General features: G+C 34.8%; 2 protein-coding genes across 2 annotated transcripts in view; one reads left to right on the top strand and one right to left on the bottom strand.

Moving 5' to 3' along the window:
• The window catches only part of LOC138711749 (T-box transcription factor TBX10-like), a 306,742-nt gene that overhangs the window by 103,995 nt on the left and 176,469 nt on the right, over window positions 1–26,278 (top strand). The window lies entirely within an intron of this gene.
• Window positions 686–24,887, bottom strand: LOC138711748 (glucose dehydrogenase [FAD, quinone]-like). The gene is made up of 3 exons (XM_069842928.1): window positions 24,716–24,887; window positions 8,171–8,434; window positions 686–2,381 (listed from the first exon to the last, which is right to left on the bottom strand). Exons 1-3 carry the CDS (start codon window positions 24,870–24,872, stop codon window positions 1,057–1,059), a joined length of 1,746 nt encoding a protein of 581 aa, XP_069699029.1. The 5' UTR covers window positions 24,873–24,887; the 3' UTR covers window positions 686–1,056.

The raw sequence follows: 26,278 nt of genomic DNA, 5'->3' as shown, positions 1-26,278 counted from the left end.
TAGTGGTGGTAGTAGTAGTGGTGGTAGTAGTAATAGTGGTAGTAGTAATAGTGGTAGTAGTAATAGAAGTAGTAGTAGTAGTAGTGGTACTAGTAATAGTAGTAGTAGAGGAGTAGTAGTAGTAGTACTAGTAATAGTAATAGTAGAGTAGTAGTAGTAGTACTAGTAATAGTAGTAGTAGTAGTAGTAGTGGTAGTAGTAGTAGTAGTAGTAGTAGTAGTAATAGTAGTAGTAGTAGTAGTAATAGTAGTAGTGGTAGTAGTAGTAGTAGTAGTAATAGTAGTAGTGGTAGTAGTAGTAATAGTAGTAGTGGTAGTTGTAGTAGTAGTAGTAATAGTAGTAGTAGTAGTAATAGTAGTAGTAGTAGTAATAGAAGTAGTAGTAGTAATAGTAGTAGTGGTAGTGGTAGTAGTAGTAATAGTAGTAGTAGTAGTAATAGTAGTAGTGGTAGTGGTGGTAGTAGTAATAGTAGTAGTAGTAATAGTAGTAGTAGTAATAGTAGTAGTAGTAGTAGTAGTAGTAGTAGTAGTAGTAGTGGTGGTGGTAACAACAGCATCAGCAGCAGTAGTAATGATGATAATAATGTGTACAAATTAGAAAAATTCTTCCTTTCCGATGTTAGAAATAAATCTGTCTGGAGAAAAGAGAATGAAGATAGGTCCGTGATGAAATTAAGGCACTTTTAACATGCTGGATGGTTAGTTTATTTTACTGTATACTGTATGATCCATTACAACTGTATGATCCATTACAAGAGAATCTATTCATAAAATTGCTTAGAGTAACCCTTCTAAGAAAGGAAGTTTATACAAAATACCAGTTACGTGAAAAGGAACATGTTGAATATCATTAAAAGACGTACAATTTAAATTAGGTAATGAGGATGTCTATAAGACTACACATATCGAAATAACATAGAATAAATTAGATACAATTAAGGTTTTGAGGAAGATGACAGATTTAACAAATACAATTCAAGCATTTGAGTTCAGAATTATAAGGTGTAAACAATAACTTACACATAGAGACATTAATAACAAGCATGTTGCCCTTATTTTATTTAACCTTATTTAATTTACTTGTCCAGTATTTCTTGATCATATCTGCACCCTTTTCAGCAATCATGATGGTAGGTGCATTGGTGTTTGCACTAACAACATATGGCATTATAGATACGTCTATAACTCTCAAGTTTCTTATGCCATGGACCCTGAGCGTGGGACTCACAACGGCTGTAGGGTCTGTAGCAGGACCCATCTTGCATGTTCCACTTAGATGAAAATTGGAAAATTGGGAGAAATTTTCAGGATCCCTCCAAAAAGGATTTTTGCCAGTTTTGAAATCTTCCTCCGTTGGCATGTAGGTTGTATTCAACACGAATCCAGCTTCCTTCAAGGTTGTAGTTTCAGCAAGTTTCTTGGCAAAATTGAAACTGTCTAGATGTCTTTTAATGTCATCAGGATCGGTGAAGTAATTCGGGTAGATGAGGGGTTGTGAGAAAGGATCTGCGCTCTGAAGGGTAACCTTGCCACGACTCTTCGGTCTAAGAAATGTTGAATAAAACACAATTTTATTTTGTTCGCTCTCATCCCGGGCGTCGAGGGATATGAAGAATATCATAAGATCTGGATAATCTATCGATTTGTTTGCGTACTTCGAGTTGGCATAAGCTACAACTTGGTTCGTGCCTGTAGCAGTCCATGGTCCCTCCCTGTTAGGTTGGGAGTACTTCAAAGAATTCAAGAATATATCATCCATATTTTGTTCCTTATATTTTCCATACATGAAGAAAACACCTGGAGTACTTGCGTGATCCTGCAAGTTTTCTCCAACTTTCAAATCCTTGATAACGGGAATTTTTAAAGGTTGAAGAACTTCTTTGGGCCCTATTCCGGACAGCATGAGCAACTGTGGAGAATTTATGGCACCTCCGCTGAGAATAACTTCATTATGGGCTAAGAAAATTTTTACCTGTTCGTGATCTTTTTCCTCAACACACACTATGCCGTAAGCAGTATTTGTTCCTGGACGAATCAGCACTTTAGTGACTCTAACGCCGGTGACGACTTTGAGGTTCTTTCTATTGCGCACGGGTTCCAAAAAAGCTCTGTTTGTGCTCTGGCGTAAGCCACCCTTCTGAGTTGCTTGAGCCAGCATGTACCCAAGTTGTTGCTTGCCGTTGTAATCCACTTCCTTGACTCCTATTTCTCTGAACGCCCGTACCAAATGCTTCACATTTTCATCTTGATAAGGGAATCGCTGAACAGTCTGGTAGCCGCCAGTGTTGTGGTACTCTGTGTCGTTATTGATATCAGGATCTAAGTTGTTTTCAGACTTCTTGAAATATGGCAAAACAGACTCGAAATCCCAGCCCGTATTACCTAGACAACAATTAAATAATTGGGTTAGTATAAGCAATTCAATTTGCAATAGCTTATTTGTGTGATACACCGTTAATTGAATTGCTAGAACGTTGTACTTTATTAAAACATACTTAAATTAAGATGTTACAGTATTAAAACACTATGTAGTCAAAGCTCAAGTTGTCTAGACATGTTTTAGGATATTGCCGTCCTATCTTCAGTAGGTAGCTATCAGAAAGGAAAGTTAAAAATCTATTGTAATACTAGCCATACCCGTGCACTCCGCTGCACCCGTTAGAAATAAATATAAAGTAATTACATAATTAAAATAGGACATTTGTTCCAGAGAATATTCGTGTTTGATAGAAGGATAAATCGTTTAATATGTTACTTAATTTAAATTATATATAAATAATTAAAATGGAATCATTTTGGTCCAGAGACACTCATTTGGTGCAATGACAATTCCTTTAACATGTTTCTTAATTTTTATTACATGCATCCATAGTTCAATGAACATTGACATCATTTACATTTAATGTGTATACTTTATTTTACTTGTTATATGTTTCCATTGAATTATGGTAATAACTTAATTTTAACTCTTGTTTTCTACGTATTCAGTAAATGGCGCTTGGCCCACTATGGTTCTGAACCCTTCAAATAACTTAAATAACTTAAATTATATTATATTATATTATATTATATTATATTATATTATATTATATTATATTATATTATATTATATTACATTATATTATATAAAAAGTGTGTTGATAACGGATGTACCCCGATAAGTAAGTTTTCAATGTGTTATGGGGGCTCTTGAATCTCAGGAGGAACAAATCTTATTTTACAACAGGGCAACATAATCTGCTTGGCTCATTACCCAATTTTTTGCATTGCATTTAATGCATATGTATTTTATGTATTTTAACTCGATTCAATTGAGAATAGTTAAAATTTGGATTATAAAATAATGAAATGCTAAGCTAACATATTATTACTGCATACTAAATCAATACACTCTCGTTGTTCGTTAATTCTCTGAGATAAACATTATTTTAAGAAATACAGGAAACGAATACACAGAATAGCCTATGAAGTTTTCTGTGCATAAGAAGCTATTTTAATCTTACCTGTCCTCAATTCACTCAGAAGTTACTGTAATAACATTATAGCATTATGTCCATATAGAGAAACTACACTTTCCAACGGTGAAATAATAATTAATTATACAAATCGGTTAATTTAGCTTCCGATATTGCTTCATACGAACACAGAAACATTTTCTGTAGGTTATGATTCATAGCTTTCGATTGTTGTTGACCAAGGCCCCTTATAGACGAAGTCATTTGTTTATTTCATTACACGGCCTTAGATGGCAGTTATTCTAATTTTAAAATTAATTTATCTCATAAAATATCAGTCCTATCAAAATTTTTCAAAGAATAAAACTTATCGGAAATGAATTGGAAAGAAATATTTGTTATGTAACATTTTTCATAAAAATCAATAATAAGCGAGATATTTCGATTTATTTAATTCAGGCCCCCTTATAACCCCCCTTTTAAATAATGTATTTTGAATGCCATATAGCCTATAATCTAAGTTACAACGAACTTAATTTATATTCCAATTTTCATCGAAATCCGTTCAGCCATTATCGCGTGAAAAGATAACAAACATACAGACAGACATACAAACAAAAATTTCAAAAAAGCGATTTTCGGTTTCAGGGTGGTTAATTATATATGTTAGGACCAATTATTTTTGGAAAATCGAAAATTACCAGAAAAATTTCGGCTACAGATTTATTATTAGTATAGATTCTTTGATGCACTAATGTTGCGATATTAATAAAGTATCTTGTAATGTTATATGTGTACGAAAGGTACAGAATGAGTGCTTACAAAGCCAGATCAGCTGATTTTGTTGCTGACGTCTGGTACCGACTTATATCGCTGGCTAATTGATGCGAGTAAGTGAATACCTAAACTGTTACTAAATTACACACACCATACAGAACAAGTGGTAGTACAACTGTTTTATAAATTCTAACTTTCAGCTTTTTTTGACAGCAGACTAGATGGCAAAAGCTTCTCAACAAAATACTAACACGCATTTCACATATTTATTCTGCGCTCAATTTCCTCCCGAGTGTCATTTATTTTTGTAGCTATTTCTGTAATAACTTAGTAAAAGCAATTTGAAGGCAATTTACATAAAGAAGCTTAAACTTAATGCAAATATGCTCACTAACACTTTTGTTTCTATTTCTTTACTTGCCCTTAGTTAGTAAAGTGTTTGTCTAGTAACACACGCACGCACACGCACACACACACACACACACACACACACACACACTGAAAGATTGGCATATTTGATGGGTGCGCATACTAAACTTACTCGGTGATAACCAAAGCTCGGAACTTGGGGACTTGTGTCTTTGCACGTGGCTAAGCGACCGGACTTCAATGTCAACAAACTCCCGCTTCCAGCACAGAGGTACTGTCAGGTCTGCTACAAAAGTGGTTTCTGGCTCCGACAACATATTGATGATATTATGGTAGGTTGAAACACGTAATTTCATAGCATATATATATATATATATATATATATATATATATATATATATATATATATATATATATATTATAATAAAAATAAACATGAGAAATATATCAAATTTACTGTTCTGCTGTGTACATTTTATTACAGTGTATGACTACCTACATTCGAAGATTTTTCGGTATTAGACTTAAAATACTGAATTTTTTCACTGTTACTGTTTTCTATTTCATTTTCAGCAGTTGCTAGCTGATCTCGTATCTGAGAAAGATAAGTATATCCAAATTTTTTCTCGAAAATAGTTTTCAATTAGTGTGTCACTACTAGGGCAAGCCCCTCTACGTTTCGATCCATGGCTATGGACAGATTTTTCTACAATTTGAGGGACTGCAATGCCTTTCAATGAATTCCGTTTCCAGCCTCTAGTTTGTGTGTGGCACAACTTACAAAATATAAACTCTCTATTCGAAAAAAAATAATGTATCTCTTCCGAATTCTCTTAAATCTTAAATTTAAAACAAAATGTATTTTCAAACTTCTATAATACCCATTCGAAATAACACGTATTTTCTATTTCCTCAAACAGACCGTTTACCTGTAATTCTCTGAATGTCATTGGCTTCGACATAACAGTTTCTTCGTCCGTCTTCCTGTCATTAGTTGTGGCCACTTTCTTAGTACACACGACTGTCCCTGAGCACTTGCAGCGTGAGCTTTGTGTACGTTGTACCTGTAACCTTACTCATGCACACGACACAAGTCCCCAAGTTCCGAGCTTTGGTGATAACTGATAAGTATTCCGTATTTTTTTTCAATATGTCTGGGAACCCTAGCCTGCTCACACATTAAAACTTGTAATTATCGAAGAAAACGTTTCGGGTCACGAGTTTCTCTATCAAACTTTTACATGATGATCGCCTTTAACATTCCTAAAAAGTTTGTAACAAGGTCACTGAAACATCCTGCATATGATGTAAAGACAGATAAAGTTTTATTTACTGCAAGTGCTGCTTCTTTGTTTCTCTTGTCAGAACATTGATCGCCGCAACTCCGGGATAATTCTGTCATGTAGTGATGATAGATTCAGGCGCCTCATTCAAAAATGTATGCCACTATTTCGATTTGTAACTCACTCACTTGACTATACACTTAAACCGTAGCTACAGGGTATCAATTATATCTAGACAGTGGATGCGGGATGACTTATCGTTGAATGTAGGTGCACATTTACTATATGTTAAGTTTTTTTTCATTCAGATCATTGGCTCAACAGGTTTTAAACGTAAACAGACGACGTCAACATGCTACTGTATCTCCGTACAGTCAGAAGGAAAAGAAAAATAACGTACTGTAGTACATACCTTGCAAGGTTCAGTCCTCGTCATCATTGATGCAATTACCAGCGTTGCAGTAAACGACGATATATTCTCGTAAGTTGTTGAAGCTGAATCGTCTTCGCCTATCGCTTAAACAGTTTTTGTATCGAGAGAATTTCTGAAGAAAACCTCTAAAATGGGGATCACTCAATTTCTCTAGATGAATATTTGTACTGAGCATCATGTTGCACGTGTCGTTTGACCCGCACAACTAAATGATGATGATGATGATGATGATGATGATGATGTAGATGGTTCCTCAGATTTCATTTCAACGCATTTCCTGTGCGATGTACTGTTGCAATGTTTCTCTATAGCCTGAGTTGTTCTGGTTTTTATTTTAATTTTACATACATTACACACGATACTGTCTTCGTTAATACATAAAATGTTACTCTCATACTTCTTAATTGCATTTCGTATCTCTGAGCGAATTTAACGTTTTGACTTCGACATTGTGAATGGATCAGCACAACATATTCAACTCGTACTAAATACTTGAGCAGGATAACACAACTGCACACATTGCGTTGCAATGTTACTATGAACGGACCGGGGTTCCTTCGTTATGTACGCTGCTGTACTCGCCAGGTACACAAAAGACGGACGGCGCGGCACGTGCCATATACTCTGATACGAAACAACTTCACTTTTCCTTAAGTCATCCCGCATACACTGTCTAGTTATATCAAATAGCTTAATGTTGGATCATAAAGAATTCTCTTGCGTGTAGTACAGGGACATCATTTTATTTTTACTACAATTTTTATTGTACCTGAGTTTTTGAATGTACTTCACTTCCACCCCTGCTACTAATGAAGTTCCAGTTGTCCTCCACACAGAATCAAGATCGCATATAGTAAACAGTACTGAGTTAGTGAGTAGAGTACGTTCCGGAAATATGTTCGCGTTTTTCAGTGACGAAAGAGCTTTCAATATTGAATCATACTTTCGCACAAGTACTCCGTTTGCCTACGTCGCATCCCGATTTCCCCCACCTGCTTCTGCCCACCTCTCTGTAAAAGCTGGGCTGTCTTAGCTCTTTTCTGAAAGATTAATTTCTGTTAGGAATTGGACGTTTACGTAATATTATACAACTGTTTAAAATAACTTAAATAAAAGGGCCTCGTTAAGTAATTAATTGTCACGTGATTTCCCCCTTTCTACGATCCTGCGGCATAATCACTTGGACGGACAGTAGATAGCATGTCGAGTAATTTTATGTATGCGGATCGGGCAGAAGTGAAGATTGAATTTACAGTACGTAAGGTACAGATAGGTACAGAATTATTTCAACATGAGTTACTGATACAAAGGACGAAACTGGTGATTGGAATTAGATGCAATAGTCTATAGTGCGATAATATGCACGAAGGAACTGAAGCCTGTATCCAAATGAACGGCCACCATTTTCAAAAATGTGTTTAAATATTCATGTTATGATTATTTTTCATTTTAACTTCTTTCTCTATATTGTACGCTAATGTGCTGTAACAGTACAATATTCACTGCATAATTAATACGTCCGAATGGATAGCTCAATTCGTGAGTAAAAACACTTATTGTTAATACTGTACTGTATTTTGATTAAACAAAAACCTAATGAAAATTATCGAACTCAAAATCGCGATATTTTCTTGTTTACGCAAATGGATGAACTACTTTTCTTCCCTCCTATACCTAGTAGAGTGATTTGTTTGTGTTTTACTCCAGTATCATCGAACTGCAGTCGTGAAAGGGGGTAGCAAACTGTGTTTCCGGTTTTCTAAAGATATAGCCAGGTTAATATTAAAAATGGTGGTAAAAATAAAATGATGTCCCTGTACAAGCACAACGCTAGCAAAGAGCAGCAGTTCATACCAAGCTCAGCCCAATGGTCGTAGTCCCGCTTGTTGCCACGGACGTACAGCATGGCGTTAATCGAACTCGAGCCTCCCAGACCCTTCCCTCTGATGACGGGGCACTCCAGACCCCCGCAGATCACTCCCGGTTGCGTGTGGTACGCCCAGTCCATGCGAGTGCCCCACGGGACAGAGAGCATTCCAGGGATGTCCGCCTCGAAAGGTTCTTCCCCGCCTGCCTCCAGAAGTAACACAGACCATTCCGGTACTTCAGAAAGTCTGTAATGAAATGTATGCAAGTAATATGCATGAAAAAAATTCATGCACAGTCAGAATGTACATGTTTTTACTTAAAAATTATTATTGAAGCCATTGAGGCAGCCTAAACTGAGTGGAAATCAAATAATCTTCCAGATGGAAAGGAATACTTAAATGAATAGAAAACCTATATTACGTTTTGTGATTAAATGCACTGTTAATCAGAAAATTAAGTTGGAAGTTTCAGCAGTCCGACAACATCGCCGCTAACACACTGCTACTTACTTACTTACAAATGGCTTTTAAGGAACCCGAAGGTTCATTTCCGCCCTCACATAAGCCCGCCATCGGTCCCTATCATGTGCAAGATTAATCCAATCCCTATCATCATATCCCACCTCCCTCAAATCCATTTTAATATTATCCTCCCATTTACGTCTCGGCCTCCCTACAGGTCTTTTTCCCTCCGGTCTCCCGACTAACAATCTATATGCATTCCTGGATTCGCCCATACGTGCTACATGCCCTGCCCATCTCAAACGTCTGGATTTAATGTTCCTAATTATGTCAGGTGAAGAATACAATGCGTGCAGTTCTGTGTTGTGTAACTTTCTCCATTCCCCTGTAACTTCATCCCTCTTAGCCCCAAATATTTTCCTAAGAACCTTATTCTCAAACGCCCTTAACCTATGTTCCTCTCTCAGAGTGAGAGTCCAAGTTTCACAACCATAAAGAACAACCGGTAATATAACTGTTTTATAAATTATAACTTTCAGATTTTTTGACAGCAGACTAGATGATAAAGCTTCTCAAGCGAATAATAACAGGCATTTCCCATATTTATTCTGTGTTTAATTTCTTCCCGAGTGTCATACTGTTGCTCCAAGATATTTGAATTTTTCCACCCCTTCGAAGGATAATTCTCCAATTTTTATGTTTCCATTTCGTACAATATTCTCGTCACGAGACATAATCATATACTTCGTCTTTTCGGGATTTACTTCTAAACCGATCGCTTTACTTGCTTCAAGTAAAATTTCCGTGTTTTTCCTAATCGTTTGTGGATTTTCTCCTAACATATTCACGTCATCCGCATAGACAAGCAGCTGATGTAACCCGTTCAATTCCAAACCCTCTCTGTTATCCTGGACTTTCCTAATGGCATATTCTAGAGCAAAGTTAAAAAGTAAAGGTGATAGTGCATCTCCCTGCTTTAGCCCGCAGTGAATTGGAAAAGCATCAGATAGAAACTGACCTATACGGACTCTGCTGTAAGTTTCACTACGACACATTCTAAAACACACTGCTACTCTCCTCGTAATACATGTGTGAGAGGTCAACGTACTCAGGTCTGTCTTCCTAGATGAACTACCCTCTACCTCTCTCTCTGGTCACAATGTTGCAAGATAGTCACATCGTTCAGTGGCTTGAAATTAATAGTCCTTAAATTAAATTTAAGACTGGTCCACAATAAACCGAGAACGGAAACAACAACGAAAACGAGAACGGAAATATTGTTAAAATAAATGTATTTAAATATGAGAATCCACAGTTAACTATTACGAATGCTCACATTTAAATACATTTATTTTAACATTATTTTCGTTCTCGTTGTCGTTTCCGTTCCTGGTTTATTGTGAACCAGCCTTTACACGAAAACCGTCCACGTTACTGAAATATGCCAGAGGGTAAATGATTCATTATATTTTCTATCTTTATGGGCAAAAATCAAGATTCTACTCGCAATCGTCACCGAATAAGAGGGTGTTAAACATTTGAGAAAAAACATTATGTGCACAATGCATAAGTTCTTTTATTGTCGACTAGCCGTACCCGTGCGCTCCGCTGCACCCGTTAGAAATAAATATAAAGTAATTACATAATTAAAATAGGACGTTTGATCCAGGGAACATTCGTGTTTGATAGAAGGATAAATTGTTTATTATGTTACTTAATTTAAATTGTATTAAAAAAATTAAAATGCGATCATTTTGATCCAGAGACCACTCATTTGGTCATAAAAATGATTTTAGGAAATACAGGAAACGAATGCCTATCAAGTTTTCTGTGCATAAGAAGCTATTTTAATCTTACCTGTCCTCGATTCACTCAGAAGTTACTGTAATAACATTATAGCATTATGTTCATCTAGAGAAACTACACTTTCCAATGGTGAATTAATAATTAATTTACACAAATCGGTTAATTTAGCTTCCGATATTACTTCATACAAAAACATAAACATTCTCTGTAGGCTATGTTTCATAGCTTTCGATTGTTGTTGTCCAAGGCCCCTTATAGACGAAGTCATTTGTTTTTTATTTCATTACACAGCCTTAGATGGCGTTGTTATCGTAATTTTGAAACTCATTCATCTCATTAAATATCAGTCCTATAAAAATTTTGCATGGAATAAAACTTATCGGAAATTATTTTTAAAGAAACTTTTGATATGTAACATTTTTCATGAAAATTAATAATAAGGGAGATATTTCGATTTATTTAATTCAAGCCCCCTTATAACCCCCCCCCTTTTAAATAAAGTATTTTGAATGCCATATAGCCTAAATTCTAAGTTACAACGAACTTAATTTATGTTCCAATTTTCATATAAATCGGTTCGGACATTATCGCGTGAAAAGGTAACAAGTAATTTCCATTACCAGTTCAAATTATATATATATATATATATATATATATATATATATATATATATATATTGTTTAGGTTGCTAAGGAAACGAAACAAACAACAGTTTAAAATAACAGTTGTGAGAAAAATAAACCGTATTATGACTAGTCGTTTTATTGAGTTTTGACCATTAAAACACGCCTTTCGTGTACACACATCATGAATACGCCGACATAGTTTATGTGTATGGACTGTGTGATGGCAATGCAACAGCAGCTGTTTTGGCATATCAAGCACGGTTTCCAAATCGTAGGATTCCTAGTGCACAGGTATTTTCACGTGCCTATTGGCAAATTTCAAGAAGTACAGTGTTTGGAATCTTAAGGACATTTTTTTTCAACTTTGCACTGCTTCTTTCATACTCACAAGTAGTTGATATTAAAATGTAATATGGTACTAATAAAAATAATGACTTAGACATGTCACTTTCGGAAATTGGTGTTACTTCTTTCAGTATTCAGCGATAAAATTAAACTCAAAAATTTAACTTTGGGGTACAAATAATCCAAACCTATAGAACTTTGGATATAGATATGTTAGGTTTAATCGACGTAGAACGTGTCAGGGAACATGTTCCAGAAATTCTAAACATTAAAGTTGTTACACCCTGTATATTCATGATCGCAGTATTTTCACGATTATTCGTACATTTTGTAGGTTAAGGACATGCAGTTCTGAACATCCTCCTCAGTCCTGAGACATTTGTTGTTTTATTTTTAAAGTTCAATATAATTCTACACTTAAAAAAGATCACGGACATGAGGAAAAATGCTGAAAAATTTTTCAGGTTACGGTTAGGGCACAAATGCAGGTATATTATACTATACTTCGGGTCTCTGCACAAACATTTTATATCATAATCATGTATGAAGTATAGTATAGTATACTATACTCTCAGGACTCGAGAGTTTACGTAGAATGATTTTGAAAATTTGAAATTAAAACATGGCTTTAATAAAATTAGTCTACATTAAAAGCATTATTCACGAAATTGATTTTTGGAGTCAAGATTCCCCTAATTTCTTATTTTATACATAGACTATAGACTTGTGCATATATATATATATATATATATATATATATATATATATATATATATTGTGACAGCGACGTGAGATTCGAACTCACGACCAGCGTCCCGCAAGAAAGCAGATCGCGCGGGCTTCACGGAGCACTAAGGAACGGCGCTCGGCGGAGAAAGGGGAAAGGGCCCAGGCGACGAGGGGAGATCGAAGTGGAGATATCCAGATAATTCTCTGCACAGCTGTAGAAATTTCTCGCAACTATGATTTCGCTATAAAAGAAGAAACGCCAGCGAACTCGAGTAGTTTTCAGTTGATTAGTCAGCCAGTCAGTGACTAAGCCAGAGCAAGCAAGCCAGTCTTGTGTGCCGGAGTTCGACTCGAGTGTGCGTCCGCAACTGCGTCAGCATCCGAAGGCCTGAGTTCGAGTGCAGTGGACCGCAGTTGGAGGGACCTGAGTTCGAGTGCAGTGGACTGTCTCTGAAGGTCTGTGGTTCGAGATACTGTGAACTCGAGTGACTGAGCTAGAAGAACTGTGAACTGAGAACTGATAGTTCTGATTTGTAAATAGTGCTTTGTAAATATTAGTTAAGATTAACAGTTCATTGTTGTTCGTAATAGTCCAAGTAAATTGACATTGCCGTCAGTGGAGTGCTATAACGAATACTGTGTTGAGTGAAAATCCTATTGTTGACGAGAGCGTTTAAGGTGAATTGTAGAAAGGAATTATTGCTGGAAGAATAAAATTCCATTGTTGAGTTGAAATAAATTCACAATATATATATTTTTTTTCACTACGAACCGTCCTGGTTAATAAACATCCCAGTTAATCAAGATTTTACTGTAGGTCTAGTATCGTTCCATTGTAAAATGCAGTCGTAAACTTCGGGCACTCCTACAAGTACTGAATATAATCTAAGCTAACATAGCTTGCTGTCGAGGTTGCATATGGGTTTATTACAATTTTTCTTTGTCCTTTTCCAAAATGAAACAGAAGTCAGAAATTCCTTACTTGAAGTAGTTAGTTTTGTTTAATAGCTAGCACTTTTGAGGCGAAATTTAATTAGATCCAACTAATACGCATGGAGAGAGATTTAAACCAAGCTCATCAGGTTGATCATGAAAAGAGGCCCATTTATGAACCTTGTGTTCCCTACCTTAGTGCCAAGTATAACATCCCTCTCTTCAATTGGTCAGTGACAGGTTTATTTTTTGGTGCTCGGAGTTCTTTACCAAAATTTACACATCATTTTTTAAAACAATTATCAATACCATCTTTTCAAATTCAAAAAATCAACTCGCAAATTCTTAAAGATTCCCTGCAGATTATACAATTTCATTTATACCACTCAGAAGGCCTTAATTAATAATTTTTAATAAAATATTTTATTTATAAGTATAATTTTAAAGTCATCTTATAAGATTTTTTTAATTGGGTTATTTTACGACGCTGTATTAACATCTTAGGTTATTTAGCGTCTGAATGAAATGAAGGTGATAATGCCAGTGAAATGAGTACGGGGTCCAGCACCGAAAGTTACCCAGCATTTGCTCGTATTGGGTTGAGGGAAAACCCCGGGAAAAACCTCAACCTGGTAACTTGCCCCGACCGGGATTCGAACCCGGGCCATCTGGTTTCGCGGCCAGACGCGCTGACCGTTACTCCACAGGTGTGGACATCTTATAAGATATTATTTTATAATTGATATAATCAATGGTGCTTAATTATTACATTTTATTTTCATAACAATATTCATATTTAATTAATTATATTATTATTTGCTATTAATTTCCGGATCCTCGTGGTCATCCTTAATTAAGACCGGACGATTTATTTCTCCCTCTCTAGCACATTTAAGGCCCAATTTAATTAATTATATTTTTTAAGGTTGAAAGCATATATTCAGAATCTTTGGGGACCTGATTGAAGGCAAAAACCTTTCCCTGATTTTTACATATAGAAACACAACAAAAATTTGGCATCTTGAGTTGATTTTAAGAGTACTTAATACACTATGTAAATTCTCAATGTTTATATCGTCGTTGTTCATAGACACAGTTGACAAATAAAATGAACTTCACTAATATTGGATCAAATTGGCGTATCGTCGTTGTTCCTGCAATAACTCCTATGTGCAAAATATAACATTTTTCAGTAGGAAGAAAAACACATTTATTTATTCTATGGTAGTGGTACATATAAAATTGGAATTCTTACATTTTCGAAAGAAAGAAATATATTTACATACTAGCCGTACCCGTGCGCTCCGCTGCACCTGTTAGAAATAAATATAAAGTAATTAAATAATTAAAATAGGACATTTGATCCAGGGAACATTCGTGTTTAATAGAAGGATAAATCGTTTAATATGTTACTTAATTTAAATTGTATTTAAATAATTAAAATGCGATCATTTTGGTGAAGAGACCACTCATTTGGTGCAATGACAATTCCTTTAACATGTTATTAATTGTTATTACATGAAACCATAGTTTAATGAAGATTGACATCATTTAGATTTAATGTGTATACTTTATATTACTTGCTATATGTTTCCATTGAATTATGGTTATAACTTTATTTTAATCCTTGTTTTCTACGTCTTCAGTAAATGGCGCTTGGCCCACTATGGTTCTGAACCCTTCAAATAACTTAAATAGTGATACAGCATAATGAAGCGTGCATTTCCAGAACGTTGTAAGTGCCAATTTGTAAAGTTTACAGTAGGAGCAAAAAATAGTTTTAAGTTATACAGTACATACAACGTTGTAACTTGCACAACCTGAAAGTGCACTACTGTATTACTTGAAGCAGCACTTTCTTCGTAACCTTTCGTAATATTGTCAAACAGGGCACCTACAACTGATATATGTGAAAAAATAGGTTCTCCCGCTTTCGGTACTTACAACGTTATGGAAATGCACGCTTCATATAGTGATATGTAATTATATTTCTTTCTTTCGAAAATGTAAGAATTCACGATCTCCTTTGCACCATTGCCATGGAATGAATAAATGTGTTTTTTCTTCCTACTCAAAAATTTAATATTTTGCACATAGGAGTTATTGCAGGAACAACAACGCTATAATCTGAGGCGGCGGTGAAAATGTATTATATTGTTATTTTAAAAGTCTTGTATATCCTTAAATATCAGTCTTATCAAAATTTTGCATAGATATTACTTCATACAAACACAGAAATATTCTCTGCAGGCTATGTTCGATAGTTTTCGTTTGTTGTTGTCCAAGGCCCCTTAATAGACGAAGTCATTTGTTTTTATTTCATTATAGCCCCTTAAGGTGTCGTTTCTTTTATTTTAAAACTCATTTATCTCATTAAATATCAGTCCTATGAAAATTGTGCATATAATAAAACTTATCGGAAATTATTTTTAAAGAAACTTTTGTTATGTAACATTTTTCTCGAAAATCAATAGATAGATAGATAGATAGATAGCTTTATTGATATTGTTCACAAAAGTACAAAACTTAATAATTTAACAAAAGATCTATATACAAATGTAGTTCTACATAATAAATATACAATTTCCTAAACTTAATTAATCTATCGCAAATCTCAATAATTTATTGGTTCAAACTTGCACTTACGTCTTGTTTTAGTGCATGTTTAAACCAATCGTGATAATCCTTAAGACTTTAAACCTTAATTATTTGCTCCTTTTCAAAAATCTAATTGTAATATTTAGGTCTTATTTTACATAATAATTTATTATTCCAATTAGATGATCAGATGTCGACATACTGTAAGTCATGAACCTGAAATAGCTGAATCGGTACATTCCATATGTAGGTTAATCTTTCTTTCTTACAATATTTTCATGTCAGCAGAAACGTTTGCGTAACTTCTACGAAGACTACCGCATGCCTGCTTAAAAACAAGCTTGACAAATTGCTTACATAATCAACCTCAATTTAGTTTCATCATGATGTCGCATGTACTCATTATCGATTCATACGAAAATTAATAATAAAGGAGATATTTTAATTTATTTAATTCAAGCTCCGTTATAACCCCCCTTTTGAATAAAGTATTTTGAATGTCATATAGCCTATAATCTAAGTTACAATGAACTTAATTTATATTCCAATTTTCATCGAAATCCGTTTAGCCATTATCGCGTGAAAAGGTAACAAACATCCAGACAGACAGACAGACAGACATACAAACAAAAATTTCAAAAAAGCGATTTTCGGTTTCAGGGTTGTTAATTATATATGTTAGGAGCAATTATTTTTGGATAGGAGATTTTATTTGCTGTATCACTATTTAAGTTATTTAATAGAGAAAAAATCTGAAAATCAATAAATATGTCCCATAGGATTTATTGCAGGAACAACGACGATATACAGGAAAACAAATGCACACGCAAAGCGCATCCCTCAAAGTACACGCGCACTATCCGCTGGTGCTAGTTCAGGATATCCCTATTGCCGAGTGTGTGTATTTCCTGTTTATGTGGTTGAGAAGTGTGGTTATGTTGGATACAGCCACTGCTCTCAGTGGAAAAGACTCAATTGCAGTAATTGCATTTTATTTGAGGACAGAATATTAAATCGTGGTTTATTACCTCCGCGGTCTCATGATTTAAACTCTTGCGCCTTTTATTTACGAGGAGAATTAAAAGAAGAAGTATACAAAAACAATCTTCATACTATCGATGAACTTAAGAAGAATATCCGACGAGAAACTGGTAACATTTCATATGAAAATTGCAACAAACCATAAGATAACAAGAGAAACGATTGAAATTGTCATTTAAAAAAATAACACGCCAATAATTTGTATTGTTCAAGCCATATCCTGTATTTCGATATTTCTAAACTTTATAGTCACTTTATTTGAAGGTTCGTAACAAGCTGTTTTTTACGGTGATGGGTTGTTAGCCCTTCGCCCAACCCCCAAGCTGGAGGACCACCCCTTATCGGCTGTCCACGACTGCTTATTCAATATATTCGCAGCTACCCTCCATATCTGGAGGCCGTCTCCTCTATCCGCAACCTGAGGACGCGCCAGGCCGTGGTGATAGGAACCCACAATACATGGGGAAGAAATTAAACGCAGAATAAATATGGGAAATGCCTGTTATTATTCGGTTGAGAAGCTTTTGTCATCTAGTCTTCTGTCAAAAAATCTGTAAGTTAGAATTTATAAAACAGTTATATTACCGGCTGTTCTGTATGGTTGTGAAACTCGGACTCTCACTTTGAGAGAGGAACAGAGATTAAGGGTGTTTGAGAATAAGGTTCTTAGGAAAATATTTGGGGCTAAGAGGGATGAAGTTACAGGAGAATGGAGAAAGTTACACAACGGAGAGCTTCACGCATTGTATTCTTCACCTGACATAATTAGGAACATAAAATCCAGACGTTTGAGATGGGCAGGACATGTAGCACGTATGGACGAATCCAGAAATGCATATAGAGTGTTAGTTGGGAGGCCGGAGGAAAAAAGACCTTTGGGGAGGCCGAGACGTAGGTGGGAAGATAATATTAAAGTGGATTTGAGGGAGGTGGGATATGATGGTAGAGATTGGATTAATCTTGCTCAGGATAGGGACCAATGGCGGGCTTATGTGAGGGCGGCAATGAATCTCCGGGTTCCTTAAAAGCCAGCAAGTAAGTAAGTATAGTCAGTTTATAACAGCATGCTGAAATTCGTCAAATCCTACTGCCGGAACCTGTACCAACAGAGGAACCTATAAAATGAATATATGTTCACAACATTATAATTAATCACCAAGAAAAAGAATACGCAATCTCCCTTTATAAAAGAGAAGTATCTGTTAACGAAACCCAGCTCTCAAAGCGTCACTTCAGCACCAGCAGGTCGCTGGGTTCTTCGAGCAAGAGAGAGTTCACCACGCACACCAACCAATATTCAACCAGCATTCCCCTCGATAACCTCAAACCAGGTCGAGGAAAAGCAGACGTCAGAAAACATATTTCATAATGGTCAGAGGGAATTACGTAGCAAAACAACGAGCATGAGAACCATTATCGATTGATACCTTAGAACAGGCGTCTCAAGGCCAACGCATAAAAGTTGTTACAGAGAGCAAGTGTAGATAGCGTAGTCAGCTGAAGAGATAAGCTCAATAGCCGAAGATAGCCGATCGCTGATTAATGTCACACGCATGAGCGAGCAAAGTTGTAACTGTCGCGGGAGAAATGCCACAAAGCTGCGCTTTTGAGTTTTAATGTCACAATAGACGGTTGTTTTCGAAAGGAATAAAATTTCTTAACTAGTTTGCAGTAGTAATAATAATAATAATAATAATAATAATAATAATAATAATAATAATAATAATAAATTTATTTTCTAATTATATATTAATGAGTAAAAAGAAAACATCTGAAGCATGAAGAACCATACATGTTACGTAATTATTTAAGCACAAGGAACTGGCCACCCTATCCCATTATCCCCTGGCTTAGTTACCTCATAAATGGTGCCTTGTTTGTATCATTTTTGAGGTTCAGACCTGTCATCGGACAGTTGACTAAACAAAAACAATACTTCCATTTCCAGTAAATAGTTTTTGGTATCTCTCTTTTTTTAAGTTTGTACTAAGTTATCTATACTATTAATAAATCTGTAGCCGAAATTTTTCTGGTAATTTTCGATTTTCCAAAAATAATTGGTCCTAACATATATAATTAACCACCCTGAAACCGAAAATCGCATTTTTGAAATTTTTGTTTGTATGTCTGTTTGTATGTTTGTTACCTTTTCACTCGATAATGGCTGAACCGATTTATATGAAAATTGGAATATAAATTAAGTTCGTTGTAACTTAGATTTTAGGCTATATGGCATTCAAAATACTTTATTTAAAAGGGTGGTTATAAGGGCGCCTGAATTTAATAAATCGAAATATCTCGCTTATTATTGATTTTTGTAAAAAATGTTGTATAATAAAAGTTTCTTTAAAATTTATTTCCGATAAGTTTTATTCTTTACAAAATTTTGATAGGACTGATATTTAATGAGATAAATGAGTTTTAAAATTAAAATAACGCCATCTAAGACGGTACAATGAATTAAGAACAAATGACTTCGTCTATAAGGGGCCTTGGACAACAGCAATCGAAACAGGGGCCTTGGACATTAACAATCGAAAGCTATTAAACATAGCCTACAGATAATGTTTCTGTGTTTGTATGAAGTAATATCAGAAGCTAAATCAACCGATTTGTATGATTAATTATTGTTTCACCATTGGAAAGTGTAGTTTCTCTAGATGGACATAATGCTATAATGTTATTACAGAAACGTCTGAGTAAATCGAGGACAGGTAAGATTAAAATAGCTTCTTATGCACAGAAAATTTGATAGGCTATTTTGTATATTCGTTTTCTGTATTTCTTAAAATAATATTTATGTACACTCTTTTTAATCTCAGGGAATTAACGAACAACGAGAGTGTATTGATTTAGTATGCAGTAATAGTACGTTAGCTTAGCAATCCATTATTTTATAATTCATATTTTAACTATGCTCAATTGAATCGTGTTAAAATACATAAAATATATATGCAATAAATGCAATGCAAAAAAAAAATTGGGTAATGAGCGAAGCAGATTATCTTGCGCTGTTGTAAAAGTTGTTCCCTGGATCAAACGCCCTATTTTAATTATGTAATTACTTTATATTTATTTCTAACAGGTGCAGCGGGGCGCACGGGTACGGCTAGTATTTAATAAAATAAAATTCAATTAAATTATAATAATTAAATTACAATTAAAGTTGTTGCTTGTTAAGGTACGTATTCTTATGATACGTCAATATTAACATATTAATTATAATAATAGTTAAATAAAATGTTTCGTAATGTTTTCAATAATTAACAATAACCAAAACATCTTAGAAATTCACAAGCAATTATTTTAAATTAGAACTATTCAAATCTTAAATCTGGTCTCAAATTCTTTTCTCAAGTCCTTGAGCACTTCATTATATTTGTCACACTGGTCTTGATTCAAATTAGGTAACAATTAGATTAATGAAGTGGTAACAGCGCTAAAGTATACGACAGAATATGAGGAAATGGCGTCGTTGTTATGTTTCCATGGTTACCAAGTATGTTTGCTGTTATGTTTATGTTCCCATCGTGAATGATGGTATGACTTCTTCATTTTGCCGTAACGTTTACATTCTTAAGTTAACGCTTACGTTATGTTTAATTCTCATTGTGAATGTGTCTTTGCACAGCGGAGGATAATGTGGTGCGATAAACAAAGCCTAAAAGATAATATTTATTTTAGACTGATACAACTGACGAAAAATGAAGAATCTCGACCGGATAATTTCAGAGGGTTCCCTTGTAAGGAATTTATAATCGGCGCCAGCTTTATCATATTTACGTTCCAGAGTTCTGCGTCAGACATATTAAGCATTGCAAGCAGTACATACATTACTTAAAAATTTGATCCTTGGATAAATACGAGTAGAATCTACACAATTACCTCTGTTCCTTGCTCCTTACTTACTTACTTACTTACTGGCTTTTAAGAAACGCGGAGGTTCATTGCTGCCCTCACATAATCCCGCCATTGGTCCCTATCCTGAGCAAGATTAATCCAGTCTCTACCATCATATCCCACCTCCCTCAAATCCATTTTAATATTATCTTCCCATCTACGTCTCGGCCTCCCCTAAGGTCTTTTCCTCTCTGGCCTCCCAACTAACACTCTATATGCATTTCTGGATTCGCCCATACGTGCTACATGCCCTGCCCATGTCAAACGTCTGGATTTAATGTTCCTAATTATGTCAGGTGAAGGATACAATGCGTGCAGTTCTGTGTTGTGTAACTTTCTCCATTCTCCTGTAACTTCATCCCTCTTAGCCCCAAATATTTTCCTAAGAACCTTATTCTCAAAAACCCTTAATCTCTGTTCCTCTCTCAAAGTGAGAGTCCAAGTTTCACAGCCATACAGAACAACCGGTAATATAACTTAACTGTTTTATAAATTCTAACTTTCAGATTTCTTGACAGCAGACTAGATGATAAGAGCTTCTCAACCGAATAATAACAGGCATTTCCCATATTTCTTCTGCGCTTAATTTTCTCCCGAGTATCATTTATATTTGTTACTGTTGCTCCAAGATATTTGAATTTTTCCACCTCTTCGAAGGATAAATCTCCAACTTTTACAGTTCCATTTCGTACAATATTCTGATCAGGAGACATAATCATATACTTAGTCTTTTCGGGATTTACTTCCAACCCTCTCTCTTTACTTGCTTCAACTAGAATTTCCGCGTTTTCCCTAATCGTTTGTGGATTTTCTCCTAACATATTCACATCATCCGCATAGACAAGAAGCTGATGTAACACGTTAAATTCCAAACCCTAGCTGTTATACTGAACTTTCCTAATGACATATTCTAGAGCGAAGTTAAAAAGGAAAGGTGACAGTGCATCTCCCTGCTTTAGCCCGCAGTGAATTGGAAAAGCATAAGATAGAAACTGGCCTATACGGACTCTGCTGTAAGTTTCACATTTTAATTAATCGAACTAGTTTCTTGGGAATAACAAATTCAATAAGAATATTAAATAAAACTTCTCTCTTAACCGAGTCATACGCCTTTTTGAAATCTATGAATAACTGATGTACTGTACCCTTACACTCGCATTTTTTCTCCAATATCTGTCGAATACAGAAAATCTGATCAATAGTCGATATATTACCCCTAAAACCACACTGATGATCCCCAATAATTTCATCTACGTACATATGGAGGTAATCTTCTCAAAAGTATATTCGACAAAATTTTGTACGACGTCAACAAAAGTGATATTCCTCGAAAGTTACTACAGTTAGTCTTGTCCCCCTTCTTAAAAATAGGTACGATTATGGACTCCTTCCATTGTTCTGGTATAATTTCCTTTTCCCAAATTGCAAGTACAAGTTTATAAATTTCGCTAGATAATATGCTTCCACCCTCTGTTCTTTGCTTGTTACTTAATAATAATCTTCCAGTTGTTTCTCTGAATACTGGATCTCACTAAATCTGGACAATCTGTGCGTTTTAGTATAACCACAGTCTACTATATACAATCGCGGAGCTTGAGGTGTTTTTTTGCAAATCTCGTGATAAAGCGCTCCAAGCGATTAGCAACTAGAAACAATAGACTGTCCACGGTCGACTTTGGACTGTGTCGTATTTCTATCGAGTGCTAGCTCGTTGCGTTTTTCACATTGATGCTTGTGAAATGTTCGTTATTGGTTGTAATGAAAATGTTAATGGCTAAAATATAATAATTGGAATAATAATATGGGACAAGGAGGAGACGTTTGTAGTGCTATAAATTGTAGCAACAGTAAGAGAAAGAGGCCAGAGTTATCCTTTTTCCGATTTCCTAAATATTTAGAAAGGTTCCTCGGTTTCCACAAGAATGCTGTGCAGAAACAAAACTCTTAATTTTGAAGTTCTTTGTGACTGTTAGAATACATTATATCCTTAAATTTCACAATGATATGTTTCAGTCTAACGAAAGGACATTAGATACCGATTAAAGTTCTGCTAAATTTCCAGAGAAATAAAGGTTAGGTCTACTTTTTTTTTCAGAGGATATATTTTTAATTGTAGCTATTAATTTTGTTATTATTTTTATGTTATTTTACTAAAGTCGTAGAAAAATTAAGTTTGGTTTAATGAAATTTATTGATCACGTTTTATTTTCAATTCTGGTGGGATTATTATTGCTTAGGCCTACTTTTTTTGTGAAAAGATATGTTTTTAATTATAGCTGTTAATTTTGTTGTTATTTTTATTTGTTGCTTTACTAGAGACGTAGAAAAAGTCTTACAATAAAATTTATTGATCACGTTTTATTTCCAATTTTGGTGTGATTATTATTGCTTAACCTCATCCCACTTTGTTAACTACGTAAGCCTACACTACAAGTACCGGTACACGTAAGTTACTCCATTAATTCATATATCCGTTATCATTGCTGTAAAGGGAAATGCAAATTAATATTTATTGGTTTCATAGTTAATTATCGCCATAATCTAGAATGAGTGAAGCGATTATAGTAAATTTCAGTTCTTTTTGCACAAACAAAAATAATATTAACCTATTTCTTGCAGGTATCTTCGAGTTTATGGTGGAATTTAATATACTTCATTAAAATAATAAATTAACTTTATGCATTTAATATTTCAATAATGGAAGCAAGGTGTTAATTTTTCCAAAAGAACACGACAACGAAAGTGTAACATATTTTCACAGTCTACTATATACAGTGGCGAAGCTCAATATGTAGTAAAAATGCAAACATGGGTAGCTGCGCACCACTAGGATCGCTACTATCGCCTCATCATCGCAGATCTCTCTCTTATCAGACGACAAAATATGTTACACTTCCATTGTCGTGTTCTTTTGGAAAAATTAAACCTTCCTTCCATTATTGAGGTATTAAATGCATAAAGTTAATTTATTATTTTAATGAAGTATATTAAATTCCACCATAAACTCGAAGATACCTGCAAGAAATAAGTTAATATAATTTTTGTTTGTGCAAAACGAACTGAAATTTACTAAAATAGCTTCACTCATTCAAGATTATAGCGATAATTAACTATGAAACCAATAAATATTAATTTGCATTTCCCTTTACAGCAATGATAATGGAAATATGAATTAATGGAGTAACTTACGTGTACCGGTACTTGTAGTGTAGGCTTACGTAGTTAACAAAGTGGGATGAGGTTAAGCAATAATAATCAGACCAGAATTGAAAATAAAACGTGATCAATAAATTTCATTAAAACAAACTTAATTTTTTTCTGCGTCTTATTAAAATAACACGTAAAAATAATAACAAAATTAATAGCTACAATTAAAAATATGTCTTCTGAAAAAAAAAATTAGACCTAACCTTTATTTCTCTGGAAATTTAGCAGCCTAAGTGACAGAACTTTAACCGGTATCTAATGTCCTTTCGGTTAGACTGAAACATTTCATTGTGAAATTTAAGGATATAATGTATTCTAAAAGTCACAAAGAACTTCAAAATTAAGAGTTTTGTTTCTGCACAGCATTCTTGTGGAAACCCAGGAACCTTTCTGAATCTTTCGGAAATCGGACAAAGGATAACTCTGGCCTCTTTCTCTTACTGTTGCTACAATTTATAGCACTACAAACGTCTCCTCCTTGTCCCATATTATTATTCCAATTATTATATTTTAGCCATTAACATTTTCATTACAACCAATAACGAACATTTCACAAGCATCAATGTGAAATACGCAACGAGCCAGCACTCGATAGAAATACGACACAGTCCAAAGTCGACCATGGACAATCTATTGTTTCTAGTTGCTAACCGCTTGGAGTGCTTTATCACGAGATTTGCAAAAAAACACCTCAAGCTTCGCGACTGTATATAGTAGACTGTGATATTTTGTCGTCTGCTAGGAGAGAGATCTGCGATGATGAGCGATAGTAGCGATCCTAGTGGTGGGCAACTACCCATGTTTGCGTTTTTACTACATATTGAGCTTCGCGATTCTATATAGTAGACTGTGGTATAACCATAAAGTAGCTGATACTTTCCTGTTAGCCAACACGCAGCCAGCTGATCCAGCACCGACGACGATGAAGTCAAAGGTACCTCCACCACGACGTGTGTAGTAGTAGTTCTCTGGTGCAGGCGTGTTTATTAACGAGGTCACGAGGGCCAGAAAGGTCTGAGCAGCGTTACAAGTAGCCCCCATTCTGTAATCGCAATGATTGGCACATGTGCAATGACGCATGCGTTATTTATACCTGCCAAACTTGCGGTTATCCGGTTTCAGTGTATCGCTCTCCCTTATCAGAATCCGGGATTCCCAACAACTGTGTCGCAACGAGGCATCACAATACGTGTCGCAAATTTTCGAACCAAACTTAATATTGAATAACTCCTCTCGGTTTCTCAGCCAGGTGAGTTGGAGATTAGCTTCCAAGCTTTGGACGGCTAGCTCTGCCATCGTCCCTGAAGAAAATGGCAGAGCTAGCAGTCGAAAGCTTGGAAGCTAATCTCCAACTCACCTGGCTGAGAACCCGAGAAGAGTTATTCTATATCAAACGCCGGGAAAGCCTCAAGTCATACAAACTTAATATTTTTGTGCAAAATTTTCTGTAGTAATGTCACGAGAGGTCTCAGACCTCTCGTGACATTTATTAGGACTATTTCGTGAATAAAATAAAAATGTAAATAATATATCCCTAAAATTCGATTACAAAATGTTAATAATTGTATATTTACGAATACTTAACCTATTCAGACAATGTGAAGTTGAAATAGATGAATATCGATTACTGCAATAAAGAAATTCGATGTTATTATTCAGTAATGCCAATTGCGAAAAGCGAAATACAGGTTTAACAATGTTAATTACATGTACTGCAATTTTCTCTTATTATTATAACACTAGCCGTACCCGTGCGCTCCGCTGCACCCGTTAGAAATAAATATAAAGTAATTACATAATTAAAATAGGACATTTGATCCAGGGAACATTCGTGTTTGATAGAAGGATAAATCGTTTAATATGTTACTTAATTTAAATTGCATCCAGATAATTAAAATGCATCATTTTGGTCTAGAGACCACTCATTGGAACAATGACAATTCCTTTAACTTGTTTCTAATTTTTATTACATGCAACCATAGTTTAATGAACATTGACATCATTTAGATTTAATGTGTATACTCTATTTTACTTGTTATAGGTTTCCATTGAATTATGGTAATAACTTAATTTTAACCCTTGTTTTTTACGTATTCCGTAAATGGCGTTTGGCCCACTATGGTTCTGAACCCTTCAAATAACTTAAATTATATTATATTATATTATATTACATTATATTATATTACATTACATTATATCAGAAGTTACTGTAATAACATTATAGCATTATGTCCATCTAGAGAAACTACACTTTCCAATGGTGAAATAATAATTAATTATACAAATCGGTTAATTTAGCTTCCGATATTACTTCATACAAACACAGAAACATTCTCTGTAGGCTATCTTTCATAGCTTTCGATTGTTGCTGTCCAAGGCCCCTTATAGACAAAGTCATTTGTTTTTTATTCCATTATACGGCCTTAGATGGCAGTCATTTTAATTTT

The sequence above is a fragment of the Periplaneta americana genome, chromosome 13, assembly GCF_040183065.1.
Source record: "Periplaneta americana isolate PAMFEO1 chromosome 13, P.americana_PAMFEO1_priV1, whole genome shotgun sequence".
Classification (NCBI taxonomy): Eukaryota; Metazoa; Arthropoda; class Insecta; order Blattodea; family Blattidae; genus Periplaneta; species Periplaneta americana.
The sequence above is the reverse complement of the archived record's forward strand: the minus strand, read 5'-3'. Positions and strand labels throughout refer to the sequence as shown.